The following is a 23090-nucleotide window of genomic DNA, read 5'->3' as shown; positions in this document are numbered from 1 at the left end:
TTTGGCCCAACTACAACTATACGACGTGGTTTGAAGTGTAGCTTTAGATATAAGCCACGAACATAAGCACTTACAAAAAAATTATTATGCGGATATCCGATCTGGGTCAATAGTTAGATGTAAGTTACTACGCTTACAGGGTTTAACAGTAGTTTATTAACATATAACATTAGACGCAGTAGCATTGCTTTCGTCGGAGTTAAATTCTTGTGTGTCTTTTCCAAGGGCTTTGTACTTTATTTACAATTGTGCATTAGCTCCTTAAAGCTATTGAGTTGTTAGATACTTTCCTCATTGTGAAAGAGGAAACTCTTGAACTGTTAAAGTATATATTGTTATTTTATAAGTGTAGTTTAAAAAAACAAAGGTTACGCTTGCAGGAAGTGTTGTCAAACTACTCGCCCACATGCATGTTAGGGTATTGCCCTAGTTAAAGCAATATGTAGTTTGTTGATGTGGTAGGATTGCCTTGAGTAATAAAATACACTTTATTCACATTTTAACACTTAATTATATGGAGTTTCAGCCAATGTGTGTCAAATGATAAACGTTTCAATATAATAGAACCTCACATCAATTATTGCAACAGTAACTACACTTATAAAAATAGGAATGTCAGCACTTATTATAAGTCGAATCAAAAGCCTACTCCTTTTAATGACGTATTTATCGTTATCGTCTTATACACAATACAAAATGTTATGGTATAGACATTTTAGAGACTACTTTTGAAATAGGACACACCACCGGTACCAAGAATAATCAATTACTTACATACCGATCAAAAGAAGGGTAATTGTTTTTAAGATACCGCCTGCAGATTTGAACGGGTACTCTGCTTAATAACTATGTCGGAAAGTGTCCGGTTTGTTGTTAAAATATCCATTCGTATGGTTTCCACTTGACGCAAGGCTATTTCAAGGACTGGTCATTGAGCAGTTGCCACCTTGACATATGGCTTGAAAGATGTTTCCATTTGGAGACACAATGACAACCGAACCATCGTTTTTTATAGTTGTGGTTTTAAATCGGTTTTGGTCGGTCGCCTGGTCGCAGAAACACGCCCTGTTGTTTGGAATTGTCATAAGATAAGACAACAGTAGTGCATTGTTTTGTAACTATCACTAGCATCTTTTTCACATTATAGTCGAACAGAAACAACTCACCAACAATACTAGACATCTCATTACAATCCAACACCTAACTTTAAAGCATCTCTCGCAAAATGGTTCTTCCTTTATATGAAAGGTGTTATGTTGTTTTTTTCTTTTGATGTAAGTGCGTTAAACTATTGTAAACTGACGTCAATTTCGATCCTCCAGGAACCGCAGAGCAGACAGAGTTTCCCTCGTCTTAAACTAAAACTATAGAGGTCTTTAAGTGGCGTTTATTGTCCGAACATTTGATTCTAGCCGGTGCAGGATTGAACATTGTGGACATGGCTGATTATTGCTTGTTGTGGAAAGCTAATTTACGTCTGAGGGACCACTCCAGCTAGGATAGTCGACAGTAGCATTAGTACAATATCTATGTAAAAAACTACAGAAACAAGCCCAGTAGCTTATCTTCATACACTCTGTTGCAGCTCACCTTTCCAGAAATAATAGAGCCCACCTTTCTGTTCTAGCCAGTATATTATTTACGAATAAAGAACAATAAGCAGATTCATATATAGTTTTGTTCTAAAGAATGCCATTTTTAACCAAATTAATAACAATAACCTCTCAAATGATAAGAAATTTCGTTACACTGTTTTTAAATTCCGCCACAATTACAGGTATTGTATACATGGTTCACAAAACCATCTGTATACCCTGGTGTAATGGATGTTTTACATTTGATCACATACAAAATCAGCTAATGTTCCTTTAATGTCCATACTATCTATGGTATGTAGACCATCCATCTTTTGCTGTGTATGTGGCATATCCAATTCATTTTTTGGGGTCCTAACCTAAACGTCTGCTCAATTCTGGCCACTTTAAGACGTATAGTTCAGCTAAGTCGTCCATGCACCATGGAGTTACTATCTTATATAGTCTTGAATGGGGTTAAGAGCTACTCGAAACCTCTAACTTCTTTGCAAATATCTTAACTTGAGCAAAATGAAAAAGAGGAAATAGCTAATTCATCCAATAAATGTATCTAACGTTAGTAAAAAAATATAGAAATATATGAACGCCTTTGCTAATGTTTGTTCAAATTTCCTATCGGTTAAAATCTTTTGCGTTCATAAATGATACATAATTAAGAAATGTGAACAGATTTGAAAACATGATACCAGCATTAAACTTGAGAGAGTTGGCATTAGGCCTTTATATATGTAAAGCAAGATTTAGCTTTGAAAACCATGACACTAAATTGTCAAATATACAAGACAGCTGAGATTTAGAGAAAAAAAGTTTGTCAATTGTGTTTGCAAATTTATTTCTACATCATAATTATAAGATATCGCCTATAATGATTGGCTCGAAAAGAAACGCGATTAGACTGGGAATGGGCCATTAAGACAATGTCATATATAAGGGTATGTTTGTTACTCGTTATATTAAAGAAACGTTTCGCTTAATGCGTTATTTCTAACAAGTGTATATTTCTTACACATTTAAGCTTATTAAGATTATTGAAAATGTTGCATCGCATACAACTTTTTTTGTTGTTAAAAGAACTAAAAATTAATGTTGACAAGACGATTATCCCTCTAAACATATGCAAATATAAAAAGGGGTTATGAATACCACTAATTTAGATGGTATAACCACATTTTCTAAGGCACACCCACACACCCAGAATTGAGGAATAGTTATTTGTGTGCGTTATTTCCTTGTGAACATTTGTTGAAGTGCTTTTAATTTTTTGTAAGTAACGAATAATTAGAAACTGAAGTTATACACTATTCGAACAAATATTTAAACATAATGCAATTGATTGTTTTCGCAGAAACCACGAAGGGATTAGACGTCCTATATCACATATTGAAGCAATTAGAATAGGAGATGGGTATACACATTTTTAGTTTTAAGCACAATATCTTGTTTTCATTCAGGTAAATGATACACGACCAATTTAGCTTTGGATCTTTTACCAACAAATTGTCATATAAAATGTTAAAACATTACGTTAGTGGTTAATTGCGCTGTCATTATCGTAATAAGTATTTTACTGCGTTACTTACAACAACGACTCTACCGTATAATGGGGCCATTTGACAAACGTGCGTACGACAACATATATTAATATTCAAGATTTTCAGTTCAATAGTATGTCCGTGTTATCAATTTAATTGAACTTTCTATTAGCAAAACTCCCAAAACTGACTAATAAAGCTCTAAGTTTCAAAAAAGATAATACATCTTCTCAGACAAATTTACTCGAAAAGCGATCGTACGATACCGGCGTTGATAATATGGCCCCAAATGTTCTTATCTTTTAGAGCTGTCATAAGCACCACTAGACTCAACTAACTTAAGAAGCGATTATATTATTTACAAAATACATCAAGAGTCCCTGCTTTACCGAACTTGTATTTTAAGTGTTTCCTTGCTTATTTCTAAAGTTTCAGTGTGAATTAGAATTACCAATGCTCGTCTAAGGCGAACAGTTTGATAGAAATTCATTATACAAGGGTACCTAATTGGTTTAAACAAAATATTAAAAATATATGTATTTAGTTATAGTAGTATTGTAATAGTGTGGGAGGCTACTGTTCGGATATCACGATGGACATCAGATGTGTTTCTGCTTTACTTCTACTTTATCATACAAAAGGTAAACTAATTCCTTTTTTTATATTGCAACTGTTTAAAATATATAAAAAAAATAATCAGAACAATTTGGAAAAAGACCCTTCAACGAATAATAATAATAATAATAATAATAATAATAATAATAATAATAATAATAATAGTAACAGTAATAATAATAAGTGATGTTCCGATGATCGATTATTATCGATTATTGGTTGCATTTGGTCATAATTGATTATCGATTCAACCGGCGTGTTGGTTTTCTTCTTTCATCTCGTTATTTGCGTTCGGTTAATGTCTGCAAATTTTCTCCTCTGAGCTCATTTATACATTCGGAAGTGTTCAGCTGTAATTGTTAGCAATATGGGCGAAGGCAACAACACTCAATATCTTTAAACATACACATACCATAATCATAGTTAGGAACAGAACAGAAACAGAACTGAAAATTAAATAACTCAAATGTGGATACATTCCCACTGCTGCCTCCAATATAAAAGGCCTCGAGCTTCATGGCGGGGTATTAAACCAGCATTGTAAAGATGTGACGAGCGTGGCATGTTTGACGCAAGACTGGCAAAGTATAAAGAAGAAAGAATCACTGTTCCTGAAAATTAAGGCTTCGCAGACAGTCGTCTGTTTTTATTTAGAACAGCATACCCGGGAAAACAAGAGTTACCGCCTGGCTTGTTTGGTTAAGGATATAACAGGTGTACACTTTGGGGCTCCCGATGCCTCTGAAGACGTCTACGCACATGCTTCAATTCTGCAGTTGCAAACTAACCTAGACAAACTGTCGAATTGTGTTACTGCCGTGCCATTCGTGACATTCCAGCTTCATAAAATAAAGAACAAAAAACTATTCAAGGGCTCATATACAACGTTTGTGGATCAAAGATTATATCAAAAGCACAGGCAGCGCGCTTATCCATGAGCGGACTTTCAGTACATCATTAAAGAAAAGTATATTCAATGGGGGGGGGGGGGGGGGGGGGGGGCTGGCAGGCAAAGTTAACACAAAGTTGGCATCCGCGCTGGATACAATTTTTAGCAAGATTAAAATTAATTTAACTTAGAATCGATCATAGCTTATGATTGTATCCCAGTTTTAATAGGTTTCATACAAGCTGCAAGTTATAGTTTCATATCTCAAGCAACAACTATGTTCTGATATTTTACTGAATTCTGATCCTGACAATTAGATTAAAACAAATAAAATGGTTCAAAAAAATGCAGATACGATCATTTTTGGAAGAATATGACATTTCACTTCACAACTAATCAATTGCATCAAACACACCCATGGCGTCACTAATTTGACGTGTTTTATATTGACGTTGACGATGGCGTCGAGATCACACTAACTTATCAATTATCTTAGAAAACTTATATTTTTCAGCAATTTAACGCACCGTCAAATATAAAAAAATATATATATATAAAAGCTATAAAATGATATTATTTCACGGTTTTATCAACGTTTGCGCTAAAATGCACATGTCCACTAGGGGCTCTGTAGATTAACAAACTGCGGGATTGTTTCAAGAAATATACGCCTCGTAATAGTACAGTCATTGACGATTGTTTGATCCAATACTTATGTGGAAAACTACAGAAACAAATTAAGTAGCCAAAAGTTTAATCATTAACCCCGTTTTATGGCACAGGGTAAACGCCAAAGACATAGAAAACAAAAAAATAATCACAAACAAGAAACATGGAACAACAGCACAATACTCCACAAACAGCAAGTCAATTCAAGTCAAGTCAACAGGTTTCTTGAGTAATTAAAGCTGCACTCTCACATATTTACCATTTTTACAACTTTTTTTATATTTTTGTCTTGGAAAGGGCAATGTTTTGCGTATATATCTGCAAACCAATGATATAAAATTGCTGAGAAGAAATCAGATCGTAGATTTTCATACTTCAAAAATTAATGTTTTATGGCTTAAATTGTTTCTAACGGTTTAAGAAAAAGGCATAAAATATCAATATTTTAACTTAAATATAAAAACCCGCGATATAATATTTGTCAGCAGTCTTGTATAACTGGTTTCCATGAATTTTCGCAAAATTTGGCTCGTTCCAAGACAGAAAATAAAAAAGTTGTCAAAACCTTCAATCTGTGAGAGTGCAGCTTTTAAAGGCCACTGACCCAAAAAACATAACATACAAGAAAGGCATGAGTTGTGTCTGGGTAAATTAATCGATATAAGCAAAGTGTAAATAAAAATCATGATTACTTCCCCTTAATCTTTAAGTTAATTTTTAATGTTCAAAATGAGATGGTATACGTAGTAAACTATTTTTTGTTAATATTCAGATTGATTTGTGTTTATTAACCTATAAAAATCTTCTAAATCAGTACCATTAAAATACCAATTAAAAAAGTATTACCTTCGCATATTATTATATTTACAGCATATAAAGAAAACATGGTATTCTAAAACAGAAATGTTAATATTATCTAGACAAAATCGACAAACGCGTTCCTCTCTTGGGATAAATCTATGCCTACCAGTTTCAATAAACAATTTATGATTTGAACATCTAAATTTGCTGAAAGCTAATTTATGTTTGTCAGATATGTTTAAAGATAAATGACGCTCCATATTAATGTGGATTAAACAATATACACATGTATTTATAAACATATGTTGTTTTTATAATTACGCCACGAAATAACCATTTCGCATTATTTCGTAAAGGGCCACCATTTCGAAAAACAATTATTTCAGTATTGTTAAGATTGACCTCCATACCGGTATTTGAACAAAAACTATCTAATACGTTTAATTGTTGTTGCAATTTAAAAAATTGGCACTATGGCTTGTAAACAGAACATGTTATCGACTGTCGAATAATTACGACGAAACCCAGCTTTGACATTCATCAATTTGATGGTTGTCTTCAGCCCAATTTAATAGCCTTTTATTGGCAACTGAAAATATTTTGTACATTGTATTAGTTATAGATATCCCCCGGTAGTTCCCTGGTACAGTAGTGGGTCCAGATTTGTACACAGGACATCTGATACTTTGCCCCCAAGACTAAGGAAAAATGCCAATCGACAGAATGCTATTAAATAAGTGTAACAAAATGTCGTATATCAGAACAAGTGTATTTATAAAACTCGGAAGGGATTCCATCTGATCCACAGCTTTTAAAATTTACAAGATTAGATGTAGCAAGTTCTATCTCATTTAAGGCAAACGGATCGTTAAGTAGGCTAGCACTATAATCAATTGAATTTTGTTTTTGAAAGTATTGGGACCAAAATAATCGTCATGTAGTAAGCTTTTGAAATAATCAAACCACTCATTTTGGGAGATACTACACACATGGGCATCGTCTTTGGTTTCTTCGTACCAAATTTCAGTTGTTTCCAAATAGAGTTGGGATTAAGACTGTTTAAAATGTTCAATTTGTTTCTACGTTGATAGTCGTACTGTTTCACACAGCAACAGGTCTTAAACGTATTACGTTAATCTTTGTTTGTTCTTAAGTCATACATATTATTTGAAATGAGCGTAAAGCAGAATTGTTGTGTTGTTTTATGGTGTAACACTCGTCATCCCACCACGGAGGTTGATCAGACACATATATTGCTCTAAATGTCATACATACCCCAGCGTCTTAATATAGCGTTGTTAACTTGTTTATATATTGGTTAACACCCTCATTCAAAGACTGTAATATTTCATGTTCGTGCAATTGTAGTTAATGCCGGACCCTGTAAGCAAAACTATCCTTAAACGAACTCCGCCAACAGTAAGTTTCTGTTTTCTACTACTACTATTACTACTTATATCATCTAGAAATTCTCTACTTTGTGACATATCTTTCGCCTTAAGTTTCAATTTACATGAGATAGAAAAATGATCAGATTCGTCCTTATTCAAGGCTGAAAAATCCGTGAAATATTGAAAATAATAACAAGAGGCTATCATAAAGTCAACGGTACTAACTTCGTCGTTTGAAAAGCAAGTATATTCTCCCCTTATATGACCTGGAAATCGTCCATTGAATAGATTCACATCAAAAATACAGCAAAATTTCACTAAATGTTTTACCAAAATTGTTCCCTCGAATAATATCTTGTTGTTTCGTGGAATTTCAAAATTACTTTCCTCGTATTCTACGTCACCATATATAAAGTCAAAATTATCGTTTGGGATAATTTCTAAAACGTCTCTCGTAAATGTAAAGGTAATCCAAGTATCGTTCAAATAATAAGTAATATCATCTTGCATTGGGTTTTTTAATATTTTTGTAAACCTAAAACGTTTAATACAATCGTAAGTACAACTTCTTAAAGGCAAAGTGCGGCCTTAACAACAAACAACGCTACCGTCAATAGCCCCCAACTAAATACATCTGGTCTCTTTAGAATGCACGAATATATGCGATATGTGTCGATGATACTCCAGTTGTATCAGGTGGTCAAAAGCTTAATACCAAATCGTTTACAGAGAACAACTAATGACCTCTTATCACTTAATTGCTATAATTTAAAGCATGTAGACTCATGTATTTCATACTTTTAATTACTTAAGGATGTTATTATAGGCATATAGCACCATTGCATAATACGCAAAAAGATATATCCCAAGATGAGAGATAAAAATCATGTTTATTAATTTAGATAGCATTTAGTAGTGGAAACTATTTAGAAAAGAGCAGCAGTCATTCATATGCTTTAAAAAGATTTTCATACCGGTTTTCAGAGAACTGTCAACAGTGTCTCATTTAGGTGTTTCTGTATCATGATTACGTAACGAGATGATCCCGCACATTCATTGACTTCAAACGATACATTTGCAATTGTACCTAACGTCAAAATGTAATGTTTAAAGGCAGATATAATTTTTTCAGTTTGATATAGATCTATAAATTTATACGCAGCCTTAGTTCTAATGTCATGTTCTAGTGGATATACATGTACCCAAACGGGACCAGAATTTGAGTAGATATGTAGTTTAATTTTGCAGATACAGTAGTTATCCAACAGGGCTCTCCATTTTGGAAATATTAAGGCTTTTTTTAAAAGCACGTAACACGATAACGGTAAATGCACGACGTGGGCGTTATACATATTATCAAAATGTCTTATATTTTGTATGTACATAGTTATAGGGAGACGCTACGTCAGCATTGGATATTTAGCCTTGATCGAAATGTTTCCTAAGGCATTGTTCTTTATATTATTTGTGGCGTATTCTACGAAATCGTTGCTCACTGGGCAGTACCAAATCCCAGAATTTAGCGACATAAAAGGCTATAACACCATAACCAGGCCAAACACTGAGCCCAGTCAGGGTATACGAAATTGTTGGGAACGCCTTTGGCAGAACATCGAAGGGAAAATTCGGAGAATGTCGAAGTAGTGTTAACTGCTTCAATCAGAACATCTGGTTAGCCTGAAATGAACATTGAAACATAAACAAAATCAATTTTCGTGGGAAAAAACGGCATCGTGTTTCGCTGAAAAAATGCGACTACCTTTATTTTTTTTTAAAACCTGTTCATTTTTTTTGTTATTTTTTTAAATATATATTTTCTTCAAATTGTATTTCAAATCTAAATTACTTGGCATGGAATATGCGTAAACACAGCATATTATAATTACTTTATACAGTATATTTAAGCGTTATCTGAAAGACAAATGCTTAATGTCTTAACGTACATTGAACAATAAGGCTAAGTGTAGAACTATTCTATTTTAGGTACGCCTTCCACGACAGAAAGAAAACAAGTACAATTTCCAGAACGATATCGATATGTCCTAAGAGAAAATATTCTGAAAAATGTCGCTGTGGTATTATCTGTATCGTTTTTGAAATTCCACAATTGTGTGCATCCGGGCTTGCAAACAGATGTGCAAACAATTTGATCCATTTCCTCTCATTTAATGACGACATACGGTGTCTTGTCGCTTATGAAATAAGCATTTGGCCCAACTACAACTATACGACGTGGTTTGAGGTGTAGCTTCATATATAAGCCATGAACATAAGCATTCACAAAAATAATTATGCGGATATCCGATCTGGGGCAATAGTTAGTTGTTAGTAACTATGCTTGCAGTGTTAAACAGTACTTTATTAACATATAACATTAGACGCAGTAGCATTGCTTTCGTCGGAGTTAAATTCTTGTGTGTCTTTTCCAAGGGCTTTGTACTTTATTTACAATTGTGCATTAGCTCCTTAAAGCTATTGAGTTGTTAGATACTTTCCTCATTGTGAAAGAGGAAACTCTTGAACTGTTAAAGTATATATTGTTATTTTATAAGTGTAGTTTAAAAAAACAAAGGTTACGCTTGCAGGAAGTGTTGTCAAACTACTCGCCCACATGCATGTTAGGGTATTGCCCTAGTTAAAGCAATATGTAGTTTGTTGATGTGGTAGGATTGCCTTGAGTAATAAAATACACTTTATTCACATTTTAACACTTAATTATATGGAGTTTCAGCCAATGTGTGTCAAATGATAAACGTTTCAATATAATAGAACCTCACATCAATTATTGCAACAGTAACTACACTTATAAAAATAGGAATGTCAGCACTTATTATAAGTCGAATCAAAAGCCTACTCCTTTTAATGACGTATTTATCGTTATCGTCTTATACACAATACAAAATGTTATGGTATAGACATTTTAGAGACTACTTTTGAAATAGGACACACCACCGGTACCAAGAATAATCAATTACTTACATACCGATCAAAAGAAGGGTAATTGTTTTTAAGATACCGCCTGCAGATTTGAACGGGTACTCTGCTTAATAACTATGTCGGAAAGTGTCCGGTTTGTTGTTAAAATATCCATTCGTATGGTTTCCACTTGACGCAAGGCTATTTCAAGGACTGGTCATTGAGCAGTTGCCACCTTGACATATGGCTTGAAAGATGTTTCCATTTGGAGACACAATGACAACCGAACCATCGTTTTTTATAGTTGTGGTTTTAAATCGGTTTTGGTCGGTCGCCTGGTCGCAGAAACACGCCCTGTTGTTTGGAATTGTCATAAGATAAGACAACAGTAGTGCATTGTTTTGTAACTATCACTAGCATCTTTTTCACATTATAGTCGAACAGAAACAACTCACCAACAATACTAGACATCTCATTACAATCCAACACCTAACTTTAAAGCATCTCTCGCAAAATGGTTCTTCCTTTATATGAAAGGTGTTATGTTGTTTTTTTCTTTTGATGTAAGTGCGTTAAACTATTGTAAACTGACGTCAATTTCGATCCTCCAGGAACCGCAGAGCAGACAGAGTTTCCCTCGTCTTAAACTAAAACTATAGAGGTCTTTAAGTGGCGTTTATTGTCCGAACATTTGATTCTAGCCGGTGCAGGATTGAACATTGTGGACATGGCTGATTATTGCTTGTTGTGGAAAGCTAATTTACGTCTGAGGGACCACTCCAGCTAGGATAGTCGACAGTAGCATTAGTACAATATCTATGTAAAAAACTACAGAAACAAGCCCAGTAGCTTATCTTCATACACTCTGTTGCAGCTCACCTTTCCAGAAATAATAGAGCCCACCTTTCTGTTCTAGCCAGTATATTATTTACGAATAAAGAACAATAAGCAGATTCATATATAGTTTTGTTCTAAAGAATGCCATTTTTAACCAAATTAATAACAATAACCTCTCAAATGATAAGAAATTTCGTTACACTGTTTTTAAATTCCGCCACAATTACAGGTATTGTATACATGGTTCACAAAACCATCTGTATACCCTGGTGTAATGGATGTTTTACATTTGATCACATACAAAATCAGCTAATGTTCCTTTAATGTCCATACTATCTATGGTATGTAGACCATCCATCTTTTGCTGTGTATGTGGCATATCCAATTCATTTTTTGGGGTCCTAACCTAAACGTCTGCTCAATTCTGGCCACTTTAAGACGTATAGTTCAGCTAAGTCGTCCATGCACCATGGAGTTACTATCTTATATAGTCTTGAATGGGGTTAAGAGCTACTCGAAACCTCTAACTTCTTTGCAAATATCTTAACTTGAGCAAAATGAAAAAGAGGAAATAGCTAATTCATCCAATAAATGTATCTAACGTTAGTAAAAAAATATAGAAATATATGAACGCCTTTGCTAATGTTTGTTCAAATTTCCTATCGGTTAAAATCTTTTGCGTTCATAAATGATACATAATTAAGAAATGTGAACAGATTTGAAAACATGATACCAGCATTAAACTTGAGAGAGTTGGCATTAGGCCTTTATATATGTAAAGCAAGATTTAGCTTTGAAAACCATGACACTAAATTGTCAAATATACAAGACAGCTGAGATTTAGAGAAAAAAAGTTTGTCAATTGTGTTTGCAAATTTATTTCTACATCATAATTATAAGATATCGCCTATAATGATTGGCTCGAAAAGAAACGCGATTAGACTGGGAATGGGCCATTAAGACAATGTCATATATAAGGGTATGTTTGTTACTCGTTATATTAAAGAAACGTTTCGCTTAATGCGTTATTTCTAACAAGTGTATATTTCTTACACATTCAAGCTTATTAAGATTATTGAAAATGTTGTATCGTATACAACTGTTTTCTGTTGTTAAAAGAACTAAAAATTAATGTTTACAAGACGATTATCCCTCTAAACATATGCAAATATAAAAAGGGGTTATGAATACCACTAATTTAGATGGTATAACCACATTTTCTAAGGCACACCCACACACCCAGAATTGAGGAAGAGTTATTTGTGTGCGTTATTTCCTTGTGAACATTTGTTGAAGTGCTTTTAATTTTTTGTAAGTAACGAATAATTAGAAACTGAAGTTATACACTATTCGAACAAATATTTAAACATAATGCAATTGATTGTTTTCGCAGAAACCACGAAGGGATTAGACGTCCTATATCACATATTGAAGCAATTAGAATAGGAGATGGGTATACACATTTTTAGTTTTAAGCACAATATCTTGTTTTCATTCAGGTAAATGATACACGACCAATTTAGCTTTGGATCTTTTACCAACAAATTGTCATATAAAATGTTAAAACATTACGTTAGTGGTTAATTGCGCTGTCATTATCGTAATAAGTATTTTACTGCGTTACTTACAACAACGACTCTACCGTATAATGGGGCCATTTGACCAACGTGCGTACGACAACATATATTAATATTCAAGATTTTCAGTTCAATAGTATGTCCGTGTTATCAATTTAATTGAACTTTCTATTAGCAAAACTCCCAAAACTGACTAATAAAGCTCTAAGTTTCAAAAAAGATAATACATCTTCTCAGACAAATTTACTCGAAAAGCGATCGTACGATACCGGCGTTGATAATATGGCCCCAAATGTTCTTATCTTTTAGAGCTGTCATAAGCACCACTAGACTCAACTAACTTAAGAAGCGATTATATTATTTACAAAATACATCAAGAGTCCCTGCTTTACCGAACTTGTATTTTAAGTGTTTCCTTGCTTATTTCTAAAGTTTCAGTGTGAATTAGAATTACCAATGCTCGTCTAAGGCGAACAGTTTGATAGAAATTCATTATACAAGGGTACCTAATTGGTTTAAACAAAATATTAAAAATATATGTATTTAGTTATAGTAGTATTGTAATAGTGTGGGAGGCTACTGTTCGGATATCACGATGGACATCAGATGTGTTTCTGCTTTACTTCTACTTTATCATACAAAAGGTAAACTAATTCCTTTTTTTATATTGCAACTGTTTAAAATATATAAAAAAAATAATCAGAACAATTTGGAAAAAGACCCTTCAACGAATAATAATAATAATAATAATAATAATAATAATAATAATAATAATAATAATAATAATAATAATAGTAACAGTAATAATAATAAGTGATGTTCCGATGATCGATTATTATCGATTATTGGTTGCATTTGGTCATAATTGATTATCGATTCAACCGGCGTGTTGGTTTTCTTCTTTCATCTCGTTATTTGCGTTCGGTTAATGTCTGCAAATTTTCTCCTCTGAGCTCATTTATACATTCGGAAGTGTTCAGCTGTAATTGTTAGCAATATGGGCGAAGGCAACAACACTCAATATCTTTAAACATACACATACCATAATCATAGTTAGGAACAGAACAGAAACAGAACTGAAAATTAAATAACTCAAATGTGGATACATTCCCACTGCTGCCTCCAATATAAAAGGCCTCGAGCTTCATGGCGGGGTATTAAACCAGCATTGTAAAGATGTGACGAGCGTGGCATGTTTGACGCAAGACTGGCAAAGTATAAAGAAGAAAGAATCACTGTTCCTGAAAATTAAGGCTTCGCAGACAGTCGTCTGTTTTTATTTAGAACAGCATACCCGGGAAAACAAGAGTTACCGCCTGGCTTGTTTGGTTAAGGATATAACAGGTGTACACTTTGGGGCTCCCGATGCCTCTGAAGACGTCTACGCACATGCTTCAATTCTGCAGTTGCAAACTAACCTAGACAAACTGTCGAATTGTGTTACTGCCGTGCCATTCGTGACATTCCAGCTTCATAAAATAAAGAACAAAAAACTATTCAAGGGCTCATATACAACGTTTGTGGATCAAAGATTATATCAAAAGCACAGGCAGCGCGCTTATCCATGAGCGGACTTTCAGTACATCATTAAAGAAAAGTATATTCAATGGGGGGGGGGGGGGGGGGGGGCTGGCAGGCAAAGTTAACACAAAGTTGGCATCCGCGCTGGATACAATTTTTAGCAAGATTAAAATTAATTTAACTTAGAATCGATCATAGCTTATGATTGTATCCCAGTTTTAATAGGTTTCATACAAGCTGCAAGTTATAGTTTCATATCTCAAGCAACAACTATGTTCTGATATTTTACTGAATTCTGATCCTGACAATTAGATTAAAACAAATAAAATGGTTCAAAAAAATGCAGATACGATCATTTTTGGAAGAATATGACATTTCACTTCACAACTAATCAATTGCATCAAACACACCCATGGCGTCACTAATTTGACGTGTTTTATATTGACGTTGACGATGGCGTCGAGATCACACTAACTTATCAATTATCTTAGAAAACTTATATTTTTCAGCAATTTAACGCACCGTCAAATATAAAAATATATATATATATAAAAGCTATAAAATGATATTATTTCACGGTTTTATCAACGTTTGCGCTAAAATGCACATGTCCACTAGGGGCTCTGTAGATTAACAAACTGCGGGATTGTTTCAAGAAATATACGCCTCGTAATAGTACAGTCATTGACGATTGTTTGATCCAATACTTATGTGGAAAACTACAGAAACAAATTAAGTAGCCAAAAGTTTAATCATTAACCCCGTTTTATGGCACAGGGTAAACGCCAAAGACATAGAAAACAAAAAAATAATCACAAACAAGAAACATGGAACAACAGCACAATACTCCACAAACAGCAAGTCAATTCAAGTCAAGTCAACAGGTTTCTTGAGTAATTAAAGCTGCACTCTCACATATTTACCATTTTTACAACTTTTTTTATATTTTTGTCTTGGAAAGGGCAATGTTTTGCGTATATATCTGCAAACCAATGATATAAAATTGCTGAGAAGAAATCAGATCGTAGATTTTCATACTTCAAAAATTAATGTTTTATGGCTTAAATTGTTTCTAACGGTTTAAGAAAAAGGCATAAAATATCAATATTTTAACTTAAATATAAAAACCCGCGATATAATATTTGTCAGCAGTCTTGTATAACTGGTTTCCATGAATTTTCGCAAAATTTGGCTCGTTCCAAGACAGAAAATAAAAAAGTTGTCAAAACCTTCAATCTGTGAGAGTGCAGCTTTTAAAGGCCACTGACCCAAAAAACATAACATACAAGAAAGGCATGAGTTGTGTCTGGGTAAATTAATCGATATAAGCAAAGTGTAAATAAAAATCATGATTACTTCCCCTTAATCTTTAAGTTAATTTTTAATGTTCAAAATGAGATGGTATACGTAGTAAACTATTTTTTGTTAATATTCAGATTGATTTGTGTTTATTAACCTATAAAAATCTTCTAAATCAGTACCATTAAAATACCAATTAAAAAAGTATTACCTTCGCATATTATTATATTTACAGCATATAAAGAAAACATGGTATTCTAAAACAGAAATGTTAATATTATCTAGACAAAATCGACAAACGCGTTCCTCTCTTGGGATAAATCTATGCCTACCAGTTTCAATAAACAATTTATGATTTGAACATCTAAATTTGCTGAAAGCTAATTTATGTTTGTCAGATATGTTTAAAGATAAATGACGCTCCATATTAATGTGGATTAAACAATATACACATGTATTTATAAACATATGTTGTTTTTATAATTACGCCACGAAATAACCATTTCGCATTATTTCGTAAAGGGCCACCATTTCGAAAAACAATTATTTCAGTATTGTTAAGATTGACCTCCATACCGGTATTTGAACAAAAACTATCTAATACGTTTAATTGTTGTTGCAATTTAAAAAATTGGCACTATGGCTTGTAAACAGAACATGTTATCGACTGTCGAATAATTACGACGAAACCCAGCTTTGACATTCATCAATTTGATGGTTGTCTTCAGCCCAATTTAATAGCCTTTTATTGGCAACTGAAAATATTTTGTACATTGTATTAGTTATAGATATCCCCCGGTAGTTCCCTGGTACAGTAGTGGGTCCAGATTTGTACACAGGACATCTGATACTTTGCCCCCAAGACTAAGGAAAAATGCCAATCGACAGAATGCTATTAAATAAGTGTAACAAAATGTCGTATATCAGAACAAGTGTATTTATAAAACTCGGAAGGGATTCCATCTGATCCACAGCTTTTAAAATTTACAAGATTAGATGTAGCAAGTTCTATCTCATTTAAGGCAAACGGATCGTTAAGTAGGCTAGCACTATAATCAATTGAATTTTGTTTTTGAAAGTATTGGGACCAAAATAATCGTCATGTAGTAAGCTTTTGAAATAATCAAACCACTCATTTTGGGAGATACTACACACATGGGCATCGTCTTTGGTTTCTTCGTACCAAATTTCAGTTGTTTCCAAATAGAGTTGGGATTAAGACTGTTTAAAATGTTCAATTTGTTTCTACGTTGATAGTCGTACTGTTTCACACAGCAACAGGTCTTAAACGTATTACGTTAATCTTTGTTTGTTCTTAAGTCATACATATTATTTGAAATGAGCGTAAAGCAGAATTGTTGTGTTGTTTTATGGTGTAACACTCGTCATCCCACCACGGAGGTTGATCAGACACATATATTGCTCTAAATGTCATACATACCCCAGCGTCTTAATATAGCGTTGTTAACTTGTTTATATATTGGTTAACACCCTCATTCAAAGACTGTAATATTTCATGTTCGTGCAATTGTAGTTAATGCCGGACCCTGTAAGCAAAACTATCCTTAAACGAACTCCGCCAACAGTAAGTTTCTGTTTTCTACTACTACTATTACTACTTATATCATCTAGAAATTCTCTACTTTGTGACATATCTTTCGCCTTAAGTTTCAATTTACATGAGATAGAAAAATGATCAGATTCGTCCTTATTCAAGGCTGAAAAATCCGTGAAATATTGAAAATAATAACAAGAGGCTATCATAAAGTCAACGGTACTAACTTCGTCGTTTGAAAAGCAAGTATATTCTCCCCTTATATGACCTGGAAATCGTCCATTGAATAGATTCACATCAAAAATACAGCAAAATTTCACTAAATGTTTTACCAAAATTGTTCCCTCGAATAATATCTTGTTGTTTCGTGGAATTTCAAAATTACTTTCCTCGTATTCTACGTCACCATATATAAAGTCAAAATTATCGTTTGGGATAATTTCTAAAACGTCTCTCGTACGTAAATTAAAATCCCCCGACAAAAAACAATAAAATAACCGGATACTCAAGGTTAATGGCTTCAAAATGGTCAACCAATTGCAAAATACTATTTTTCTCACTCATTTGATTATAATATTTGGATCCTTCAGTGGGAATATTTGTGAAGTACATAATAACATCTTTACAATCATACAATAAAGACAAGTTTATATGTAATACAACACACTCGTTATAATGCGTAGATATACGTTCAATAGTATTCAACTTATACAGAGCACTACTTATAAAAACGCTGATTCCCCCACAATTTCGTATAGCATTATCAGTCATTGTTCTAATACAATCAAAGTGAAAATTTGACTTGATGAAATTATCAAATTCGCCCAAGTTTTACTCCAAGTTTCACAAATGCAAATAATGTCAAATGAGCTTAAAAATATTCAATGAATTTTTTTCACAGTGTTTGTTTAGCCCAGCAATGTTTCATGTTACAATGTTTATATTCGAGGTTCCGTATGAGTAGTCATTTGGTATATCTCGGCCGAATCCCTAGTCGGTTGACGCATCGGAGAGTAAGTCATATCCGGGTGTTTCCGTCTCATCGCTTATTGGTGCATTCTCATCAACCTGTATACCCTGCGCTCCTACGTCACGACCCTCGCGCTGACAGCACAGTGCATATAAACAAATACAAAACTAGGTATATTTATCAAGGATGGATAGGTACCACCTTGGAATGGTCAGTAAAATGTAAATTTACTGGGGGTTTAAACCAGTGTGTGTGCACAACCTCACTCTTATCCCAACAATCCCGTATAAAGTAAAAACGTAAATGGTCAATCTTATCAACGTATGCATTAACTTGAGGAAACATAAACCCCGTTCAATGGCACAGGATAAACGCCAAAGACATAGAACACAAAAACAAACAATCACAAACCAGAAACATGGAATAACAGCACAAAACTTCACAAACAACTCCGTACATATGTACCATTTGAAAACCAATCAACTAGGGGTGTTTATCATGGTGTTAGGTACCGCCTTTGAACTGTCAATTAATGTAAATTTACAGAGGTTTAAACCAGTTTACGTCCACAAACCTCACACTTATCCCTACAATCCTGAATAAAGAAAAAACCCAAAAGGTCAATCTTATCAAAGTATGCATTTACTTGAGGAAACTTAATAATAAAACAAATAATAATAAACTAATAGGTAGACCCAAAGTATTTGAATGATTGCAGATAATTTCGGATCCCAACTTTATCTTTGATAGATTGATAGATCTTTTATTTCCTCCATATATGGAGAGCATTACATATCTACAGCAGCAGGTTTAGTTGGTACCAAAGTAAAATATAAATGTCACATAATACATGATTCTATACACACAACAACGGAAACAAATAATAACATACAAAGTAAATGAAATGGTGGTTTTAAATTTAAGGGATAAATTCCTTAAAAAATAAAAGGTTTGATACTATGTGATCATAGAGTTTCATAATAAAAAGCATCATTGTACTAAAACTGGGAACAAATAAAGAAAACGTTATTAAAATAAAAGCGACATATATAAGCTAATCTTTTCTTCCAAATGATTACCCATGTAAAATATTTGAAGAAAATGACGCCACATGACAAAACATTCAGAGCCAGCCAAAGACGGTTTAAAGATAACGTGAATCTGTTAAATTTTCATAAAATCAAAGGACTGAAAGCTTAGTTATGTAAGGATGCTATATTCAACCCTATATTTTGTTTCAGAAATTCATCTTCCACGGTTTAAATAACTCCAAGCAATTCATTATGTCTATCTGCCCAACTACCTGCTACATAATTTTACGAACTTTCTTTAAAACATCACCATATAAATCAGGATGAGCAATACTATTAACAATCAGCGATTTAAGTCTACTAGTGTACTTTGATATAATATTATAGTGACCATTAACAAATTTTGAGCAAGTTTTCCTTAATTTATAATATCTCTGTTTTAGAAGTTTTTCCGTCATAAGTTTACTGCGAGAGCTGAAATTCATTTTTATCGGAAGAACGTGTTCATGTACCTTCAGCATAAACAGATCATCGTCATATTACACAAATCTAAAATACAAATATAGAATACACACATACAATCAATCAATATATACATAAGTACATATCAATGCGTTTTAAATGATTTTTGTATTATATACAGTTTTTTAAGAAATTGCTCAGAAAAGTAAAACAAAACAAATAAACGTCAACACAGTTACCATATATCAACGTGTATGATGGTTGATTTGAAAGTGACAATGTTAAATAGATAATTTAACACAGAAACTATGTTAATTGCGAAAAGAAAAAGAATGAGACATGAACATAGAAGCAATATTGCAGAAAAAAAGGAGCCTAATACATACATATATATCACAAATAAACAATTTGTAAAAACAACAACAGAAAAACAAAACAAAAAGCATGTAAAAAGGTTCTTTTAACATATAATGAGCAGCAACTTTCCATACCCACTCTCCAGTCTGAAATATAAATATTTCGTAACCAAAGGAACAAAGAAAGTCATATTTACTGATTCTGGATAAAGCAACACATCATAAAGTCCCGAATGTTGTTAAACATTTCGAACATTTGAAGCTCAATTTCTAACAACAGGTTTTGCATATATCTCTCTTAATTCTTTATTAAAAGTTGTCATTAAAAAAACAATTATCAGTTTGAGAAAATATTTGATCATCCGAATATATTGTTTGATAAACAGCGGAAACCGACGTAGCTTACTGTATAAAGACAATGTACTTGTAGACCTTTTCTCTTTAAGTATCCATTTACAAAATATTTTTTGCACTCTTTCCAAGCTCTAATATTTTTCCAAATTCCCTAATCTCCTATCCATGATTAGGTATTGGCACAACATATGAATCAAACATATTAAACATGATTTTAACTCGAACAATTGAATCTTTGAAAATAGAAAGTAAGCACTTTATTGATTGAAAAGCTTAAACAACTAAAGAGTTTTAGCTTCTTCAGCAAAAGAACCATCAGACGTTAGTATTACACCTAGGTAATTGAAAGATTAATTATTTTAACATCAACACCTTCATATATCCATTTATCAGTTCGCGAAAGTTTATCACCTTTTTTTGAAGAAAACAATGTATGTTTTCTCAACATTTACTGAGAATTTCCATCGATTACAATAACTTTCCAAGTGATCTAGTGATTCCTGGAGGTTTTCTTTTTACTCAGAGCGGCATCGTCAGCAAACAACAATAGGTAAATACTAAGCTCATCAATGGTGAGCCCGGTGTTGGTTCCTTGCTGCATATGTAATTCAATGCCATTCAAAAATAGGGAAAAGCAGATCGAAGAAGTAATCAACCCTTGAAATAATCTGACATTACTATAAAAAAAACACAATGTACCTACATGTTTACCATAAAGCTTCACTTTTTCGTATATTGAACGTAACACAGCAAAAAGTTAACATCGATACCTCATTTTATTAATGTATACCACATCCTGCTCCTATCAATGCAGTCAAATGGGGTTTTTTAAAGTCAACAAAACAACTGTATAACTTCTGCTTATAGTTTAATTGCCTTTGATTCAGCGAGTTCAAAATAAAGATAGTATCAACGGTACCACATTTATTTTAAAGCCAAATTAAGCATCAGTGAGAACATCATACCGAGTAGTCCATTCTTTAAGCATACCGTTTAAAATAACTAAATAATTTTGCAAAGCAACTGATCAACGTATTAACCCTATAATAATTGGGATCCGACTAATCTCCTTTTTCTTATACGTGAATGATTGCGCCGTTAGCCCAGAACTTGGGAAATGTTTCCCTATCAAGAATGGTATTGAAAAATAAGTGTAAGGGCTTAATCAAAATCGGGACACTGGCTTTGAAATACTCATACAAAATGTTATCAATGGAACATGCCAGGTTATTTCCAAGTTTACTAATCGCCTTCAATATTTCTGCTTCACTTATAGGTCTATCAATAACTAAGGCCAGATAAAAAAAAATAGGTGCGTTTCAGGTAACGCTGCCAAAAAATAGGGTAGGTAGGTCGGATTTATTTAATATTACTTTTTTTATATATATTGATTTCAGTAACTGTTGATTCAGACTGTCACAAAAATAAAAGTCATCAATTTTCAGGTTTATCAGCAGTTTTTAAACATGTTCCATGCTTCAAAGGAAACATTCTTTATTTGTTTGGTTAAATACTTTGACAATGATGCTTGGATTTCAACTAAGTTATGGTACACCACTCTGCTATTTTTTAAGACTTTCCAGGAACGGTTTTACTTTACTTTATGCACCCTTTTGCTTTGAATCACCCTCTGTAGTATGCTAACCTTCCTGCTACATAATTATATGGAAAGTGGGACAGCAAAATTTACCATATAAGCCATCAGCCAAGGAAACCTCAATGCTGTCAAGAGCACCTGAGGGTTCAGGTTTGAAGAACTAGTAACATGCCGGTTTTATTGCCAAAATTGTACACTTAAGTCTGACATATCAATCCGAAAGTCAGTATCTGATACATTTGTATCTGACAAGGAAATATAGTTCATAAATGAAATATACTTGCCACACAAGAACAAACTACACGTAGTTCACCTTAGAGTTCGGACGCTCTAAAAATTTGGACACCCATTTTTATTTTCCAAAATAAATTTATTTTGCGTACCTAATTTTCTGACATCCAAAGGACATCGATAATAACTTATACAATTACTAAGTCTCACAGACAAAGATTATTGATCTTTATCCTTTCAATGTATTTGCCTGGCTAGATTACCTAACCGTATACATCACTGTGACAAGTTAATAAGTTACTACCCATCCTAAACGATTTATTGCCTGTTGAAAAGGACGTGTGATACATTTAATGGAGGATTAAACAAAACAACAAGGGTAATCAAGAGATTAAGAAAACACAGACATGACATGTTTGTTAAATGATCCGCCAATAAACTTTGAAACTTGTACCACACTTTTAATATAGACTTTATGAAGCAATAATCGTACGTACAGTAATACTCATTGAAACATCAATAGAACAATAAAAGTCAACACATTCAATGATACAGGTAACTATTTAATGTGATGAATTAAAGTTAGAAATGCAATACTTGAGTTACAATCGAAGAAACAACCCAGACACATTAATCCTGCATAACAATATCCATGATCTCCATGAGATCTTCGTGGGTATAACTGTGAATTATGTGACGTCACATAATGTGACTGTTTGATCTGAAGCCGAAAGAAGGTGTTTATTCATTTCAATGCATGTATAAAATGGTGTTGAATGGGATTTTAATTAAGTTGATGAAGGATTTACACTTATAGGCGTTATAACCAATGATAACTACGGATAAATTTATAATCAGTGGTAAAATGCAGACATGAAGAAAAAAGGCAGGT

The 23090-nt window shown here is 33.2% G+C and overlaps 1 protein-coding gene across 1 annotated transcript in view; it reads left to right on the top strand.

The window, feature by feature from the left end:
- The first annotated feature begins 13304 nt into the window (after window positions 1-13304).
- Window positions 13305-23090, top strand: part of LOC128235950 (uncharacterized) — a 32305-nt gene continuing 22519 nt past the window's right edge. Inside the window, exon 1 of the mRNA XM_052950735.1 lies at window positions 13305-13466. Coding sequence (XP_052806695.1) covers window positions 13418-13466 — 49 coding nt within the window. The 5' untranslated portion in view covers window positions 13305-13417. The remainder of the gene's footprint in view (window positions 13467-23090) is intronic.

The sequence above is a fragment of the Mya arenaria genome, chromosome 5, assembly GCF_026914265.1.
Source record: "Mya arenaria isolate MELC-2E11 chromosome 5, ASM2691426v1".
Lineage (NCBI taxonomy): Eukaryota > Metazoa > Mollusca > Bivalvia > Myida > Myidae > Mya > Mya arenaria.
This window is presented reverse-complemented; position numbering and strand designations above follow the sequence as displayed.